General features: G+C 31.9%; 2 protein-coding genes across 11 annotated transcripts; one reads left to right on the forward strand and one right to left on the reverse strand.

The window, feature by feature from the left end:
• Positions 1-1,778: 1,778 nt before the first annotated feature.
• LOC113862518 (V-type proton ATPase subunit G 1-like) lies at positions 1,779-2,318 on the forward strand. Its single transcript, XM_027495600.1, has 3 exons — positions 1,779-1,866; positions 1,974-2,074; positions 2,175-2,318. Exons 1-3 carry the CDS (start codon positions 1,779-1,781, stop codon positions 2,316-2,318), a joined length of 333 nt encoding a protein of 110 aa, XP_027351401.1.
• A 4,253-nt stretch (positions 2,319-6,571) lies between these two features.
• On the reverse strand, positions 6,572-19,821 carry LOC113860851 (protein ARABIDILLO 1). 10 transcript variants are annotated; one of them, XM_027493376.1, is made up of 13 exons: positions 19,442-19,812; positions 17,738-19,102; positions 17,267-17,425; positions 17,106-17,186; positions 16,841-16,972; positions 15,792-15,919; positions 13,702-13,789; positions 12,776-12,870; positions 10,930-10,993; positions 9,675-9,850; positions 8,067-8,288; positions 7,294-7,378; positions 6,572-7,212 (listed from the first exon to the last, which is right to left on the reverse strand). In XM_027493376.1, the coding sequence occupies exons 2-13, from the start codon at positions 19,085-19,087 to the stop codon at positions 7,036-7,038; spliced, it is 2,757 nt and encodes a 918-aa protein (XP_027349177.1). In that variant the 5' UTR covers positions 19,088-19,102; positions 19,442-19,812; the 3' UTR covers positions 6,572-7,035. The 10 variants fall into 10 exon arrangements, 8 of the variants coding, with proteins under 8 accessions (XP_027349177.1, XP_027349180.1, XP_027349176.1 ...); XM_027493379.1 differs by having other exon boundaries at positions 6,632-7,212; positions 19,715-19,768; XM_027493375.1 differs by having other exon boundaries at positions 6,633-7,212; positions 17,738-19,155; positions 19,442-19,790.
• Positions 19,822-19,860: the final 39 nt, after the last annotated feature.

A 19,860-nucleotide genomic window follows, 5' to 3' on the forward strand; every position in this document is an offset into this window, starting at 1 on the left:
AATGCACCATCACCATTGTAGTAATAATAATAATAATAATAATATGATTAGTATTAGTATTAGCAGCGAGGTTGTGGGTTAATGTGAACTAGCCTGCAACAAACTCGTTTTATGCGACCTTAATTAAGTCAGATTTAAAAGTCTAAATTTATTTAGGTGTTGAATTAAATGTCTCAAACCTTATATTTTGATAGGTATATTTAAGATAACTCATTTTGATTGCTTTAATTAATAAATAACAACATATTTATTACATCACCTGAGAATTTTACTTTACATTCATTTTAATGTTTTTAATATTTATAAATACCATTTCAGAAATCAATAATTCTATATGCAGATAGAAAATTTTGACAAAGTCATTGTACATTTCTTAAAATTGAAGAACGTTTGAATAAATCAAAGAAGTACATTTTTGTTGGTACCTCCCCATTTTATTTTTAGTTATTTTGCTGCATATATAAGGAACGTAACTCCTGTCTAATAAAAAAAAACGAATCTGCTAGAATTAGAGAGAATTAAGAATAAAATAATGGTGAACTAAAAAGCTATACATCATTAATAAATAAATGCATAATTTATAATGGACTAAATAATAAATATATTAAATTCATGAAAATTAAATAATAAATTAAAATAAAAACCCTAATTGTTATATCTTTATGTTTTTCATTAAATTAATTTGTTAGTCTTTAAACTATTTCATAATTTTTAAATAAACTTATATGTTTTAAAAGGTTGTAATTGAGTTATTAAACTTTTAAATTATTTTTAACTAGGTTTCTGAACAATTTTTCCGTCAAAGAATATTCTTAATCTCTATGACAAATTTTAAAAACTCAAAAACCTATTTAAAAATTTTAAAGATTTAAATCTAGCGACAAGATCTCTATATTATTTGAAAATTTTCAAAAGAAAAATATAGACTTTAAAGCTTATTATAAAGATCAGGAATATTCCATCTAACTTTGATGAAATCTTAGCCTAGAGGTTAAATTAAAAATAATTTTTAAATTCATGAATCAAATTACAAACTTTTAAAGTATAGAAGTTTATTTAAAAGTTCAAAATAATTTAGAAAATAATAAATTAATTTAACCTATTTTTTATATATAAATATTTATTTTTATATAATTTAAAATATTAATTTATTCATCTAGAAAAATTAAAATAAAAAATCATGTCATCAATGATTCAAGTCGAGTTTGTTTTTTATTTAGTTTCTCAACAAATTAAAATAATCTTAATAATACTTTTTGTTTAGGTAAGAGATGTATTTCATCAAAGGCAATTTTATTTGAGTAAAAAAAAATTAAGGCAAGGTTAGCTCTCTGAGTGAGTATTTTTTTCATACAGAAAACAAAATTATGATCAACTTAAACCAATCAATAAAACTAATCATATTTAATTAATTTTCAAAATTAACAAATAATTCTTAAATATTTAGATTAATCATTTTAATATTTGTTTCTTTATAATACATTTTACAATTCAACAACACAAACTGCGCAGTATGACTTGGTACATAACAAAACTATTTCCATTACTTTCGGAGTTATTATGAGAACAATAATCTCCATCAAATAACATCAAAGTTCTTCCTCATACAAGTGATTTTGGAGTTTACTTTCTGGTAAGAAATTAATGTTACGTTTCTTCAAACTATTTTCTCATTTTGCGTATAAATGTTAAATGCAGATCATGACCAACTATCCAAAGTTAAAGCTTACAATCCTAATAGGTTCTTTGAATATTGATTTTGTTGATACACAGTTACCATGGATCCCTTCAAAGGACAAGGAGGCATTCAGATGCTGCTAACTGCTGAACAAGAAGCCCAACATATTGTTTCTAATGCAAGAAATTGTAAGACCCCACTTTTTTCATTTAATTTTTTAATAGTCTTCTTGTTGTATATAAACTTATCAGTATTTTCCAATATGAATGAATGAATGTTGTATTCAACTTTTCAGTAAGGACCCAAAGGTTGAAGCAGGCTAAAGAAGAGGCAGAGAGGGAGGCAATTCAATACAGATCTCACATGGAAGATGAGTATCAAAAGTCAATTTCAGAGGTATAAAATGATGTCTGATATAGTCTTCAATTTAAATATGACATTTTCATTTAATTGACAATATATTTCTTTGCTTTGCTATTGTGCTGAATTTCCTTAGACCACTGGGAGCTCTGGATCTAATGTAAAAAGGCTTGAGGAGGAGACAGAGGCTAAGATTAAAAATTTGAAGAAATCAACTTCAAAGGTCTCAACAGAAGTTGTTGACATACTACTCAAGTATGTTACAAATATTAAAACATAATGGCCCAAGGTTAGTATGCTAATTCTTCTTTCAAGTATTTGATTTCACAGAGCTCATTGAGGGGTTGTTCATTTAACTTCCTTCCTATTAGCTCTTTCATTTTATCAAATCAACCATTACCCATAATTTTAAAATTAGTAAAAATGAAACTTTGTCACCTTGTCCTCGTTGATATACAGGTTGGGGTTTTGGTCAATAAATTAAATCTGGAAACAACAAACTTTAACCTTTTTTGGTTGTCTAAGAATCATAACCAAATTCAAGAAGGGTTGTAAGCTGGAAAATTCAGTAACCAATAATGCACAAACATTTCATGTGGATATGTTGAGAAATATTATTTAAGGACAGCGGTTTCTTTCACTTTTGTGTCCAACTTCTTGTAAGTTAAAAACAGAAATCTAGATAAAAATTCAGTGAAATGCAAATGAATTAGTCATAAATAATGACATGATGATCACACAATATCTTTTAGGGATGTCTTGTCTTTCTAATTACTCTCTATAATATTAACTGTATATATATCGTTTATGTTCTTATTGATTCAGTAAATGCTGAAGATGCCAACATAAGGAGTCATCATCACCTTCAATAAAATTAGCAGGCAAAGCTAGAAAGATTCTATGAAGATTATGTTGCATAAAGTCTTGGCTACAAAATTCCTGCCTTCAACGATTATCCCTTGTAGTAGAGTGAACAAAAGCATTTTTTTCCCATCTCATATTTAATATAACTATATTCTTTAGTAATATCTTTATTCTATTAAAAATGTTTTTAAGGAAATATAGACTTTTTTTGCCCTTGATGTGAATGAGTACTCTAATCAAGAAACAATCATCTTGAGTTTGAAGACTTACATTTGTTATAATACAAAGTACAAGACAATGTCTCTTCGTTCTATTGTAACGACAAAAACAATGTTCAAACAAAAAAAAGTGATAACCAACCCAAATAAGAAATTAATTGACAATAGCGTTGGTTCAATTGGAAAAATTAAAATGTATGAATAAAATGTTTTAGGTTGAATTCCACTAGTGGTCTTTCATTACTTGTCATATGTATGGTATATTAGATGAGTAAAAGTTCTTTTCATCATAGTTAACCACTTGTTAAAACAATAACGGGTATATAATTAATCATTTTTACATTTGTCAAATTTACTGGATGAATAAATATTTTCATGTAACCAATAAATTTAAAAGGAACTGATCATATATTTGTTGTTTGAATTCATACTTTATTATATAAATGCTTTTATATCATTACCTTTATTATTAAAACATTTATTATTGTTGATATATTTTTACTATACTTTTTTAATAAAAAATGATTTGTTGATTCATTAATTATTATCCATAAGACAATGATTATCAAAACTACTATATAAATTTGCTTGACAAATAAATTACATACTTATGAGAAGTCTTAAAATTTGATCTATACTAAAATATTTTAAAAGAGTATCATGTTATGATCATTTCAAGGTCACTCAAGTTGAATGTTTATCAATTCTATTATTTTGAGGAAAACGAACAACAAATACCAAATCATGGTAATATTAATCTTACAAACTTTATTCAGCCAATTTATTGAGGGGAGGAAAAAGCTTTAATTGATAAATATTTTCAGCTAACAGTACAAAGAGACAAAGAAACCACATCGTTTATCATTTAGATAATCTTTGAATTTGTTTGGATGTGGGGGGTTTGGTGGGAAAGGATGGGGGGATTGCTATTTAAAAATAAAATAAAATTGAGTTACATATTTGTATATAAATTTCATAAAGGCTGGTTGGAATGTTGCATGGTAATATTTCATTACATTAAAAAAATCGTTCAAATAACAAAATATTAATTCAAAATGAAAATTTGACCTTCCCTTTTTCTCCAAATTTCTTCATCTGAACATATTCATAAAGACTTTCTGTGGAAGTCCCCAAACCCAACATGTGTTCACATTTCTAATTCTTATGATCCTAACAGTTGTGTTCCAACTTTGTTCTTAGATTTTAATCTAATATACTAAAAAGTGAGAGTCATTTGCAGTCTTAGTTCATAGAAGTAATGTTTGAGTATTGGGACAGGTTTGCACATCTTGAAAGAAAAATGTGCTAGGGATGTTGTATGCAAATTTTATTAGGATAGTTTGACATTGTTGGAATTCAATTTTCCGTTGCTATTCCAATATAACTGAATTCAAAATTCCTTGTTAATTATTTTTACTAGTTTATGCTTTATACTGTGAAAGTGTTTCAGTATATTTATAATGACATATTGAAATTTGGAATATGTGTTTATTAAATTGTGATAACTTGTATTATGATTTTTGAGAATTTTGACTACGCATTCGTCTTCCTAGCAAATATTTCAATTGTTGTATTATAATGTTTTACTTTAAAATTTATTTATTTTTTATTTTCCACAAACATCTTCTAAAATTATTAAAAGTATAATAAGTAATATGTTATATAATATTATTAAAATGTATCTTATGATCAATAATTGTATAATCTATATAACAAATATCACCTAATGAGATAAGATTTGATAGTAGTAATATTAGTGGTAATTGTTGTATTTTTTTAGAAAAATTTTGAATAGGATATAACTCTACTTAAATTTTGTTTTATCAATACACTGATCTTCAATTTAATTATTTGTAAAAATAAATGATAAATCAATAATTGATGAGTTAAAAATAAAATAATTAAAGACTAAGTTAACACTATTTTTTTTATTGTTTAAGACTGCCTATATTTAAATATTGCATTGAGTATCTGATTAATTAAAAGTAAATTAAGTAACATTGAATGATAAATTAAGATTTCTTTTGTCACTTATTTACCTAATTAGTATAATTTTAAAAATAAATCTTTAAATTAATATTGTTTGAAAAAAATTTAATCTGATTTTTTTTTTTGCCACATTACTTATAATAATTGCACTATGTATGTGCAATACTCTAATGAAAAAAAAAATTTAAAATAAATAACTTAATAATGAGTATATTATGTGTCACAATTAAAGATAATTTTGTCTTTATTAAAATAAAATTAGTATTGTCTCCTACATAGATAAAATTACTTATAATCGTGACACACAATAAAAATATCAATAATTTTTTTTTTTTCCTTTCTCTTCTTCTTTGTCTCTTCAAAAAAATAAAATATAGCACAAGTGACGTAACAATAAAACTCTTAAATAAAAATTTAGTTTCTAAGTAACATTAATTTAAAAATTTATTTTTAAACATATATTAATTAGATTAAAAAAAAGCTACTTTTTGTTTTCTTACTTTTCTATAGGACCGTAAATACTACATTAGATACTCAATGTATCTAATACAATTGTATTCCTAAATACTTGTATTTAAAATTTTTAATTTAATTAAAAATAATCTCATCTGAATTGATCTTCTTAATTAATGGCATTGAAGTTACTTCTTAATATCTATACTGATTTTAATTGTTTATAATTTTAATGACCTAAATTATCTTTTATTAACTAGTTTTTTAATTACTCAATTTTATTCTTTACTACTTAATTTATCAAATTATATGTAATCCTATTTATAATAAATAAGCACCACTATTTTTTTTTTAGTCTAAAATATACTAAACAAATACTCATTCATATATACATTAATTGCTAAATATTTTATACTCCTATTTATTGTGAGATTAATATTAATAAAATATTTACTTATTAATCATATAAGTAAATTCATATATACATTAATTGCTAAATATTTTATACTCCTATTTATTGTAAGATTAATATTAATAAAATATTTACTTATTAATCATATAAGTAAACATATTCATTCATGTAAATTATCAATGTAACCATTTGTTACTAAGTTATTTGAAATACACTATAAATTTATAACTTATAATTATTTTTAATTAATCAAAATGAATTATTTATTTATTTCTAATTACATGTAAGACATTTTAAAAATAATAAAAACTATTTATTAAATGCATCATTATATTTATGTTACACTTTTTTTTGTCAAAAAATTATAGAAAAATATTAACCTCATGCCTAAAGATTGAAGATAAAACAATTAAAAGTGATAAACTTTTATTAGAAAGAAAATATTTATCACTTTAAAAATATAAAAGTGTAATAATAGTATATTTTTAATTAAAAAAATTACTATTTTCCTTTGCTTAAACTGAACAATAAGATTTAAAATTAACAAAACTAAAAACTATATTAAACGCGAAAAAATTAATGGCAAATTAATATAGTGTTAACTTCACTATCGATTAACTAGACTAAAAATCTATTAGAGTCAGAGAGAAATGATATCATAAATGTATTCCAGTGAGATTATATTTTTAGGTGGGAACTGAAGTGAACTGAACCTTTAACAAAGTCTCTAAAATAGCTCTAAATATAATTATACAGAATACTTTAGAATAATACAAAGGGGGGAAAAACAAATCAAGGCAAATAAAATTTATGTAAATCTGCCTATTTGGTGCAGCCTTGATATGAAAAGATTGATACAAAGGAGGGGTAAGAAATACATCTCAAAATAAGAACTGTTTACTAAGCAGTTCCAAAAGATGAAAAATAAGGAGAACCTGTCAACTTGCTTCACTTACATCACAGTCAGCGAGCAATGTTCTTATGGCACATTGAGCATTTGTGTACACTTACAAGTCCAAAATGATTTGAGAAAGAGGGCTGTGAACAACAGATGAACTAATCTACACTGTGTGCTCGATCTGGTGATACTCAAGATTGCGGAGAACGATTCTGGCAAAGATTTTAGCTTCAAGTGGAGCAGTTGCTGCTGCAGCCGCACCACGCAGTACTCTTGCTGCTCCTGCAGTCTGCAAGAGGCTTGCGTGGTGCACAGCATGTCGTCCACCAGGAATTGTAAACTGCAAGGAAGATCAATACACATAAGAATGTTATAATTCAAACCACATATAGATGAAAATTACGTATTTTGCTACTTTTACCTGGAGAAGAGCAAATGCTGCACAAGCCTTCAGTATAGACGATGGATTTCGTAGCATAGCAACAAATCTTCCAATTTCGGCACCACTGAGGAACAATTATTATAAAATATGGTTAAATATTCTAAACTGAATAAATCATGCTCGGACACTAGAAAAAGAAACAGAAAGAACAGAAGGTAGAACTATAGAGCACAAGATAACCTATTAAACTGAAAAAAGGAAAATAAAGAAACAAATAGAAATCATAACAAAACTGTCCAGTCTCTGGATCTGCAGTAACAAATCTATAATCAATGCATGAGACAAGTTATAAACACAATCCTATCTCAACATACCTAGCCGGCATTACACTGCAAGAGGCACTAGCCACAAAAAAATTTGACCTCCTTGTTTATGCGTAGTAATCATGCTTAAAGCAAGATTTATATAATAATTGTGTGAATACACATTTTGGAATTCCTTCCAGTCTTAATGGTTCATGAATTAGACATGTGGGAGACCTATCAGTCATACATAATGTATTCTGTTCACAGCATGATTGGTCAAAAATTATCCACTATATGCCCACAATAAATATAAAAGCTGAATGAATGGAGATGAAGGAAGAACAGCGTTAAAAACTAAAAACTGTATGCACTATTGCAACAGATAAAATTTTGATGCTGCAAACAAGAATATCAAAGGAGAAGGCAGCTGACAATGGCTTTGTATCATCAGAAAATAAGACTTTAGTATGAGGTAGTAAGTAACGAGTATAAGAAGGAAAAAGAAACCTGCATCTCAGATGTCCTGCTTCTTGAATGCGAGCACCTTCAGTAACTTGTGCTAATGCTGCAGGAGCCGATGATGCAGCAGCAGCCGCAAATGCTTGTGGATCAGAGAACATAAGGACAAAAGCTTCAATGTGTTTCAAAGCCATCCTTCTAGCTCCATCCAAGCTCACACTCTTAGAGACACTTTCAGACATGGTGCCTACTAAAGCAAATTCATCCATTCTGCAAAACACATCACATTGCTCAAATAATATGCATAAAGTCGTATTTTTTATCAAGTTTAATTGGTTTAACAATTTATACACAGTAAAGCCATTTTCATTTTCTAGACATATTCATTCTAATAATGGGAGCTGGGAGCAAAAACAGTAACTTCTCAGTTCTCAGAAGTCAGAACCATATTGATTCAATATTTGGGTAACTAATTGACTGTAAGTACCAAGTACAGAGGAAAAAGTTGACACTCGTGAAGGGAACTAAATAATCACCAATTAACCATGATGCACCTTCTAAGGTAATGTTAAGAAACTTGGGCCTAATTCACTCCAAAAAGCTTAGCTCAAAGGAGGACTGCCCTAACCTTTATAAAGAGTATTCTGGCTCTATTCCTAGTAAGTGAAAGACATCTTAACAGGCAAGATGTATAATTGAATGTTACTAGAGTCAAAATTAGCACTAGAGAAAAATTGACCTGACTATTTATTCATATACTAGCATTTCACCTGCATAATTGCATGAACACTTTGATAACAAGAGATTCAAATACTGTCAAAAAATAACAGTTCCCTACCAATATAAATGATCTCAATCCTTACCAGTCAATCTTCAGTTTTGGGGAATAGAGAGCATATCATCAACTCCAAATGAACATACTGTAAGAATAAGCTTGGAGATTGAATCTAATTCATGCCCAAAAGCTATCTGAGGAGGGAGAACTATCAAAGTTTTATAAGTACTTTCTTGGGAGATGCAGGACATATTAGCTCCCCCCCCCCCCCGCGCCTCTCTCTCTCTCCCCTCTGTCTCAACAGAGGACTGGACATCAACTCAACATCAAAATTAAATAGGCTCTGATGCCATAATAGAAATGGACATGACCTAATTCAATCCCAAAAGTTAGCTCAAGGGAGGAAAATTGTTCTAGTCTTAAGGAATATTTTGAACATATTCCAAGACGATGTAGACCATCTTAATAGCCTTCAATGAAAAGTAGAATCATATGAAGCAACTAGGTCCTCAACATTTGGTTCTCATAACAAAATGCAAGGTTCTCCACATCAATTCATACCTTGTCTCAGGCTTTCATGAATGAGGACCATACATGTCCATCATTGTTAAAGTGGAAAAAAAAAACAAAGAAATAGACTGACAGAAAAAATATCAACATTGTTTGCGTAACCTATATTTGACTATTCATACAATAGAGTTCATAAATCCATAATCAAACCCTGTTTTCTTGTCAAGACACAGGATATAGACCGCACAAAAAGTCATCAGTGGAACTTTAATCTATACAATAAATGACAACCAAATAAAAGAAGATGAGCATTGTAAGAAACAAAACAGAAAGGGTGATGGGGACACAGTAGGTTTAATCAAATTAATTACCTCCCGTCAAACATGTAAGCCAATGCCAATGCAGCCATGAACCGTGCCATTTTTGATACTGATGAAGAACAGAGATCTACAAGTGCAGATACTCCACCTTCCTCTACAATTCGTAGAGCATTACCAGGGTTGAAAGCAAGATTCCATAGTGCTCCTGCAGCAGTTTCATGAACATCCTGAAAGTGGAACATGGCTTGAATTAATTAGGATTTTACATGTATAAACAAATAAAGATGTTAAAACGACATACTGACAAAAATTATTTAAAACATTTCTGAGATGATAAATACTTATGGAGAAATTATGAAGGTGCCAGAACTCACATATACTGGAATACACATATTCAACAAGAGGCTAAATATGAAAGCTTAAACAAGACCAGACATTTATGGAAGCCCACAATGCATTAAAAAATGCACCAGCTACCAAGGAGATTGAGGCTTTTTGGCATAATGGTTATACTTATATATAGATGTATGAAACCAAAATTATTAGTTATTTTATTCTTTCTGTAACCAGATTCATGTGGTAATGGGTTCAGTACATATGGTGAGAATTTCCAAATCTACAATTATTTAGAGATGTAATATAAATCATTCATGTGTCTTCACCTAACAGCTTAAGCTTATGGAATTGTTGGTTTATGACAAGGTATTAGAAAACCAAACATCATATAGTCTAAAGTTTGATTCTTGTCACCCACATTCTTCTAATAAAAAATTGGATTGCCACACAGGATAGATTAGCCTGTGCATTATCCACACTCCAAACCTAGAGGACTCTTGCGTGAGGGTGTCTATTAGAGATGTAACATAAAAACTATTCATATGTCTTCACCTAACAACTTAAGCTTTTTGACATTGTTGATTCATGACACCATTAACTCAAGGTAAACTTTTCATCATAGCAGCTAGCAGCAAATATAGGCTATTCTATTGAACACCTGCTTGATCCATCCAGGCCCACTAAGGTATGATATGCATTCAATCAACCAGTTGATAAAGAATGTTGTGCACTATGAATTAATATGAAATACTATCAACAGCCCTAAAAGAGAAGAAGGCTTAAGGAACACACCAATGTAAGTGCAAACAGCTATTCCAAGGCAACTGAAAAGATTGTAAATAATAACAAGACCAGCAATGAACTAATTGATCCACCAAAATGGGATACTTTGTTTGGCATTGTTATGCAGTAGTCTAGTATTCATTAATAAACATATCCATAAACATTGAACATGAAGGGAATAAGTTACCTCTGCTTCTGATCGTGCCAGTGCAATCAGAGGTGCAACACCTCCTTCTCGTCCAATGGCAATGCTAAGTAAACAAAAACCAACATTAATGAATATTAGTACAATCTAGAGTGGAAAGTAAGGGAATTATGGCATGAGTACTTGTATGATCAAATTCAAATCCACATATCAGTCAAAGGAAAGTAAAACAAAATGTTAAAAATCTTACATTACAAGCAAGAATGATTTAGAAGACATCAATAAGGGTTAAAAAAAGCAAAGGGCATATTGAAGTATTGAACTAGATCTTATTAGAGAAACTGAACAATAGACCAGAACAGGTTTTCTAATCATTTTCCATTTTCAACGAAGTCATTTAGTTGGAAACTATCTATGATGCTGTTAAGAGGGTGAAAAGAAGCATAGCTGAAAACTGCAAGTAAACTCACTACGGACAACTGGATATATAATAATCTAATAATGAATACACAAGTCTAACTTCTCTAATTACAAGATATAAACTAACAAATATACAGTGATCTTGGCAACTACATTAAGTACCAAGACTAACAGCTTTATGGCGGGTTTTTGGCAGGGCCAGGGTGGGAGACCCCTAAACAGAACATTGAAATTCCATTCCAATATAGCAAATTATCAGTCTCCTTCCAATTAACACATATTCCATATGTACACCTTGTTTATAACCCTCTAATTTTTTTCCTTCATTCTTCAGATCTAGCTGAGTCATCATTTTCCCACATACCTACTATAAAAGGAAACAATTAGCTATATATAGCTTTGGCCAAGTAGTAAGTGCTCAATCCAACAAGTGGTATAAGAATCAAGGTCATGACATCAATTCCTAGAAAGACACAACTGTCAGAGGCAAGTTCTAGATGGGAGGGGGGTGGGTAACTTTGGGTAGTATTCTGCATTGACAAGGCCAAGTTTGGTGGAAGTCTGATTAATTATAGTATAATAAAAAGTGCAATTAAATAGAAAAAAGTTGCACCTTGATTATTGGTTATAACTTTTAGCCTACTGATTAGTGCTCTATCCAAGTCCGACAAACCTAATCTCCAGCCAGAATTTTCTTTCCTAAAGAGGTTAGTTAACTCGTACTTTCTTTCCCATCAGCAGTTGAATTACATTTCCATTTCAAACGATAAGTCAGCCTCAAATTGAAACTTTAATCAACTGAGTTTAGCACTTACAAGAGAAAATGTACCAATTGCAATTGCACAAGAGCCCAACATTCCAAAAGGACCCAGCAGAACAATCACCCTCCCCTCCTAGCAAATTAACTGAATAAAGACATTGTTTCCATGGTTACACATCCCCATTCATACAGTTGCGCCATGTAGTGCCACAACAGAATAATTATCACCACTAAAAAGCTTTGCAACACTGAGAAACTAAGCTTTTTCACTGCATATAGTATAGTCATGTCAAAATGTCCATGTTGTGCCCAGTTTCCGTGTTTCATAATGAAAGTAAGTTTGAAGATTTCAAAACATCAGGTTTATAAATTTAAGAAAAAGAGAGAGAGATTAGTCAGAAAGGAAGTAAATGAATATAGAAAGAGGACCCACAAAAAATCCTTTACTACCAAAAATAGGGGATAAAAAAAGAAAGGTAATATAAAAGCAAAAGATCAATACAATAAACTCACCTAAAAATTTGATAAATACTACAATCTGAATTCTGAAATTATGTAATCAATCAGTCATAAAAAGAAATAACATTTTCCAGTCAACAAATGGTCTACACCAATACTCCATACATGACAAGAGTTTTAAGTTTTAAGAATCAAGATTCAGAGACCAATATCATTGGGACAAATTATAAATGGAACTCTTAAAAGTACCTATTGGCTTCAGAGACTGACAATCCCCACAAAGCACCAGCAGCCCTCTCTTGAAGTCCAGCAGAGGCATTAGAACAAGATTGGGCAAGAGCAACCTATATAAACCACAATGTCAAAACATTAAAAAAAAAAAAAAGCAAAAATTTTCAGTATCCTACAAAATCAATGGAATGATAAAAGGATTTGTAAGATCCATAAAAAGATTGTATTTCTTCAGAAAAAAGAAAAAATAATTTTATTCATCTCAATATCTACTATGCATTAAATGTCAAATTAAACAGAAAAAGGTTGCGAAACATCAATCCATAATCTCTCCAAAAATATTATCATCCAAAAGCATGATTGCAATAGTCTATTAACATTTGTCAGAAATCATCTATAAGAAAGCATTTTAAAAAGCATTGTTTCACATTTATGATCAAAACTTGTTCCCTAAAAATTGATTAACTTCAATTTTCCTTCAACATATGGATAATCAAATTAAATTATGACACTCACAGATTCCCCATTCAAAAATTCAGATCACCAAGTAACCACATTGATCCAGAACTAATTCTGAAATCTGACATAAACTATAATTGGGTAAATTATGAAAAATCAAATCCCCTTTTCCAATGTTCTGGTAAATTCATTGCATTACCAGATAAAACTAAAAAAGGTTGTTTTTAAAAAGATACGTGCATCCCACATTGAGTATAATAGAAAGCTCGATATGGTACTTAAGCCATGAGACTCCCCCACTTAATGAACTAATCTTTTCAGTTGGACTCTCCTCATGCACTTATGTCATAACAAGAGCAGGTTTCTTCCTTTTTCCTTCCTGGATTTACAATACATTTCTTATACTCCCCTGTACCTTTTTCCTTTTATTTAACAATTTATTTTTTTATTTAAAAAAAGTTTGCTAAACAGGGTAAGAAACATACCAAGGCCTGAACTCCACCAGCTGCTGCAATGGCCTCTCGATTTCTATCGTCAAATGACAAATTCCAGAGTGCACCAGCAGCTTCTTGCCTGTAAAAATATGATTTGAAGTTAACTCAACATAGGAGTGATTGCAATTTTTGTCAAGGTAAAAGATCATATGTCAGAGAAGAAGCATTAAAGGTAAACCTATCATGAACCTACTATTCCAAAGCTAAGTTGTTAAGTAAAGGCATGAGTGAGTGGTTTTATATTTTGGGTTTTGCTAGGGCAATGGTTAAGAAATCAAAAATGGAAAGATTTTATTGGAAATTATGTTGGACTGCATTGGTAATCACAGGGGCAGGTGCATTAATAGCATTTGCCTTATATTTTTTAAAACATCTCTCACATACACCCTCAATCTCATGCAAGAGCCCTTCAGGACTGAAGCATGAATAATGCATACAAGCCTCCTTACCATGCACTTAATTTCAGTTTAATGAGGAGAATTGAGAGGCAAGGACTCAACTCCAGACCACTTGATCAGACACTTTTATACCATGTCATGATTCAATAATCCCTAAGGACTCATTTCGTAAACAGGATAGGGCAAGAGATCAATAAAAGATTAGGAAGAATATGTGCCTGAGAAGCTCTTATCCTATCTAATACTTGATGCAAACCAAATAATCCAGCTGATAGTGACTGTGACATAACTTGTATGCAAATAGCAAAACTACAGTACCTATAACCAGGTTGGATCGAATGTTCAGCATGGATCAGGTAAAAAATTTTCATACCCAATTCGTTCATGTCAAATCTCAGTTTAATAACATTTTTAAACATGCCTGACCCAAATCCACATTTTTCCTTTCTTAATTTTTTTTCCTATATTTTCAATGGCTGTTTTTAAAATAAATAAATAAATATTTTTTGTGAATCTAATGACCTGACCAGAAACAGCTCAGATTTGATCAAGTTTGTTTGTATTGGGATAAAATTTGTCAAACTCAACCTCACCTTATTTGATAGGTCCGAACCTATTAAGAATAATAATGAGATGTATTGAATCATATGGGACTCAAAACCTATTAAGAATGAAAGTGATTAGCAGCTTTGAAAATGAAGCCCACACTCAGACAGTCAATCCAACCCAATAGAGAGAGGAAAAGAGAGTTACCATTAGTGATAAAAAAATTACATTAGAAGTCAACATGTGTCACAATCCTAGACAGATTTATTATTGGTATAGACAAGTAATTGAAAAATTATAAAACAACAATCATATTTAGGAGAGGGGAGACAAAGGTCATGTAAAGATAAGTTCAGCCTACAGCCCTCATTTTTATAAGGTAAGCTACAAGGTGAAAGATGATTAAAATAAAACTTTCACAACACACTCTATCAACCATGTGATCGTTGGAGCTTCAAACAATCATTATCGGAGTCATTGTGAGCCATATTCAAACCAGAGCTAATTTTCATTATTCTTAATACCTTCCCAAAGGTTTTTCATTGTTGAAGTTAATTTTGTTGATTACAGCTTCCAAATGATGATTGTGGTGAATTTATAGAAGTAGTGGATTTTGGGTTTTGTTATGCATTTTCCATTCTATTTGTGTCTTCCTACTCCTGCCGTAAGTATCTCATGCTGTGCTTAAATCAATCTGTGACTGTGCATCCGTTCTTCCAGTAGTCTAGCCAGTTTCCAAGGGTAAATCTGGCCAACAATGTTGTTTTCCTCTATTCGTGCATCACTCCAGCCATCTATACCTGCCATGTTGCCTCAAGCAATGCCCATTTTCTTCAATCATATTGTGGTTCAAGTCATTGTTTGTTAAGCCCATACAAAAGTTACAAGTTTAAAGGTTAATATTTCTTTCATTTAAGTGAATTTATTTGTAGCAAGCTTAAGCAAGAAAGTTGAGAGTATACTTTATTAGTTCAGGTGTTAAGTCAGTGTTTTATATCACAATTATTCAGTATCTCATCAGCAAAACATATTTTCTGTGTTTCCTCTCTCTGTCTTTCTTCTATTCATCCAATCCCTAAATTTTTGACAAAGCAATATGTAAGTGTAAGAACACATAAAGAACCAGTTAAAGATTACCTGACACCCTCATGGGGAGAACGTGTAAGCTGAACAAGAGCCTCAAGGGCACCTGCTTCTTGTCCAACAGCAGCATTGTTACTGTTGCTATCTCCATGAGCAGCTAAATTAGCCAATGCACGAGCAGCCTAATGTTTGACAGTAGTTATGTTAATTATCCCACAATGGAAACAATATGCTTACATTCCTCAATGGAAAGGAAAGGTATTAAAAAAAGCACACAACTGAAGAATCAATTTAAGTTAAAAAAAAATGCACATGCATCTTTACTTAATGTAACCTTGAGACATAACAATCCGTAGGAAGCAATATAAAGCACACCTCTTAGCTAGGCTGGATCATCAATAGCATTGTCTATATTTGCAAAATCTCAACTATGACATGTAATGCGTCCCATATGTGGCACATGACCATTGACCAGAATAAGCCACAATGTACACTACATCTCCGTCAAAGCTTAAATGACATATTCAAATTATTCTTTTCCTTTCAATATATTTTAAAAAACTATTTACCTTCGTGAGGAGCAACCAAATGGTCCCAAAATTAGCATAAAAAGAACATACATACATTATCTTGAAAATCACATGTAGAAATAGCTGATTCATGGTTCTTGTTCCACTTTTCTGTCTACACTATCTATCCATTATAGGAAATACAGGATAGACAATATAAGTCCAAAAATTCAATAAAGGAATCAAGAAATGGGCTAAAATAATATATGCAAGTAAACCAGCTTTTAATGTGATAGCACATCAATGTCAAAGGGATTTAGGCATAGCTAACCATCCAATTTCCAAGTTAAGGACTAGCAGGTAAAAATTCAAATAACCCTATCAATCACAGTGTCTCACAGACCCCACCCCTGGGAACAAGCAAAAAGGAAATAACAATAATCAACCATGAATGCAAATTACACAATCATTAAAGCATTCTAAAACAACTACTATGAGTTCCAATATTCAATTGGCAGGTATTATCTACAAAGTGGCTTCAAAGATTTTAGTAACTAAATATATGATGATACACATAATAAATAGTAGTACTACCTGCTCTTGCACTCCCTCAAATTTGCAGTTACGAGCAAGCATCACCAGAGCATGTACACCTCCTGCCAGTGCAACCTCTGTACTACACTTGTCATCAGCTGCCAAATTAGCCAATGCACCTGCTGCACGTTCCTGAAAATAAAAACAAAGTAGTCAACCAACTGCTGCATGCATTGTAAAACAGCAACTTCCATTACTGGATATAAGAAGCAATATAATAAAGGGTATTTAACATGCTCATAAGCATAAAATCAGATAAACTTACTAAAACTCCATCTCCACTAGAGGACCACTTGAATATAAGATCCACTAAAGCTTGTATTCCCCCAGCTTCAGCAATGGCACCCTAAGAGGAAGCCTCTTGAGTTTTATCTTTAAACTTTAAGCATTAAATTTCAAAATTTAAAATAAGATACAAGATCCAACCTTGTGCTCTTCTCCAACAGAGAGATTCCACAATCCTCCAGCAGCTTCTTCAGCCACCAGCTTGTTCATTGACCTAGCCAAACCAGCAAGAATCTCAATCCCACCCTCTTCTGCAACAGCTTTGGCCACATTGGCATTGACGGACAAATTTGCAATGGCCTACAAATTTAGAAAATTTGGAGGATAGATACACATTGGTTTGTCAGATTTTCCTTTGGTCAGATTACTGAGTGTAACATTAAAAAGCATCCAATGGTGGGCACAATGGTTATGCATGCAATCGGCATTGGATATCAAGAGCAAACAACAACAACAACAACCAAGCCTTATCTCATTAGGTGAGGTTGACTACTATTGGATATCAAGAGCACCTTAACAAAATATAGAACCATTTTTTTACAACAGTACAAGTAAAAATGACTAGAAAAAACACAGTAGAATCCTATATACACAAATGGGAAGACAGGGTACCTTAGCCGCCTCAGACTGAAGCCCTTCCCTCCAAGATTTTGCTAGGCCAAGTAGCAGGCGAATGCCACCATCTCGCATAACTGCCTCAGCCCTTCCACAATCTATGCTAGCATTTTCATCATCAATTACAACAAAAGTTGCAAGACCTGTGGCTGCCCTCTCTTGAACATCCTCTTGAGAACTCTGCATTAGACTAAGCAAAAGCGCTCCACCTTGTTCAACCCAGAAATTATCAAGACCTTGTTGAGGACTCTCAGCGGAACGCAAAAGCGTATGGGATAGCATCCACTCAAGCCAGGGAATAATTTCATTAAGGTCCTTATCATTATTCTTGGAAGTCCTCCAGTCCAAAAACACATTCTTTCCTCTCTTTGTATTATCAAAAAATAAAGAAGCTAGTCCTTTAAAAATATCAGTAAAAAGGGAAATTAATAACTTGTTTTTATATTTACTAGCGGAGAAGCTAGTGTCTTCTTCAAGGATAGGACAATTCAAAGCAATTAAAACCCTCAAATGCTGTGATAAGGATAACAATCTGGAAACAGCAGATGGACCAATATCAGTTCTGGAAACATCTAATCCAAGCAGGTTTGGAAGCTTATGCCAAAGATGGGAAACCACATTCCACTTCGTACTTGATGTTCCTGCAACAGAAAGGAATCGAACCGATAACACGTTTCCCAATGCAAGCTCGTCAACATTCAGGCAGTCAATAAACCCAATATCAGTCAAATTTGGACAATGCTTAGCCAAGGCATTAATAGCATCAGCATTTACATCCCTGATGCCCGAGAGCCTAAGTTTATTTAATCTAGAACAGCAATGAGCTATGGCTTTAATAGCATCACTACTGATTCTCTCACAGAAATCTGGTCCAAGCTGAAGACTCTCAAGTAACTCATGCCGAGCCGCAATCACCGAAAGAGTTGCATCAGTAATTTTCCTGCAATAGTCGCCACTTATTTCTTGTAAGTTCCTTGCTCGAAGATGAATTATTGCATCAGCAGACTCTGCCCCACGAAACCTAAGCTTCTGAAGATGCACACACCTAGGAGCAAGTGATGATGCCATGCTGGCATCAAACCTGTGGGAACGAAGATCCAGAGCATTCCACAAACACGGGGAGCTACCAAGAAACCTCCATGTCCTACAAGTTGACGATAAGCTAGCTCGATCTCGATAACTCAGACAAGACAATAGCTGAATTACTGTATCATCAGGTAAGCTTCTCCAATCAACAACCCCTTGTTGTTCTGAATCCAAAACTTCGTCTTGAATTTCAGGGAAACTAGGCAGCACCACATTCCCTTTGCTTCTCCTTGCCACCTTCCTCCTCACTCTACGATTCATATCTCAACAAAATCACTGCAAAACCAACTCCAACACCTTCAAACTCAAAAACCCGAATCTCAAAACCACTGAAACAATTCACCAAGACAAGAACCTCAAATACACAAATCCAAAAACCATTGAAAAATAGAATACCACCCTCCAAAATACAAGCACCCTTCCACCCAAGAAAACCCTAGTCCACAACCAAACTTAACAAATTAAAACAAAAAAATAAACAGAGCTGAAAACCCACAACACAAAGCAACCCAACCCCAGATATGGAAAACCAGATAAAACCCAGAATTTATATTCAGGTAAAAACACAAAAAAAAAGAATTAAAAAATGCTTTTTTTTTCTCCTTTCATTCAAACCTGTGAACTCAATATATGAGGTCTCTGTTGGAAACACAAATCAGATGCATTTAAGAGAATTTGCAACGAAACCCACGAAAGAAAAAAGGAGTGAAGAATGAAGTTGGTTGAATGGGGTGTGGAGAAAGAGAATTGAGAAGGAAACCCAGACCCTGAAAAGGGTTGGGCTATGTAAAAGACCCAACAAGTTGAAGAGAAAGAAGAAGGTGATTGAGGAATGAGGGTTAGAATGAAAGGTTAGAAAGGAATGAATACAAAGAGAAAGAGAATTACAGCATTGGGGGAAAGACGAAGAATGATGGGATGGGAAGGAGAACAACGACGCTGTGAAACTACAGCTCATAAAATCAGCATCCTTTATATTAATTATTTCATTACGTAAATGTTTTAGACTTGAGAGCTTTATATATATTTATATA

The sequence above is a fragment of the Abrus precatorius genome, unplaced genomic scaffold (genome assembly GCF_003935025.1).
Source record: "Abrus precatorius isolate BTA unplaced genomic scaffold, Abrus_2018 Scaffold3, whole genome shotgun sequence".
Lineage (NCBI taxonomy): Eukaryota > Viridiplantae > Streptophyta > Magnoliopsida > Fabales > Fabaceae > Abrus > Abrus precatorius.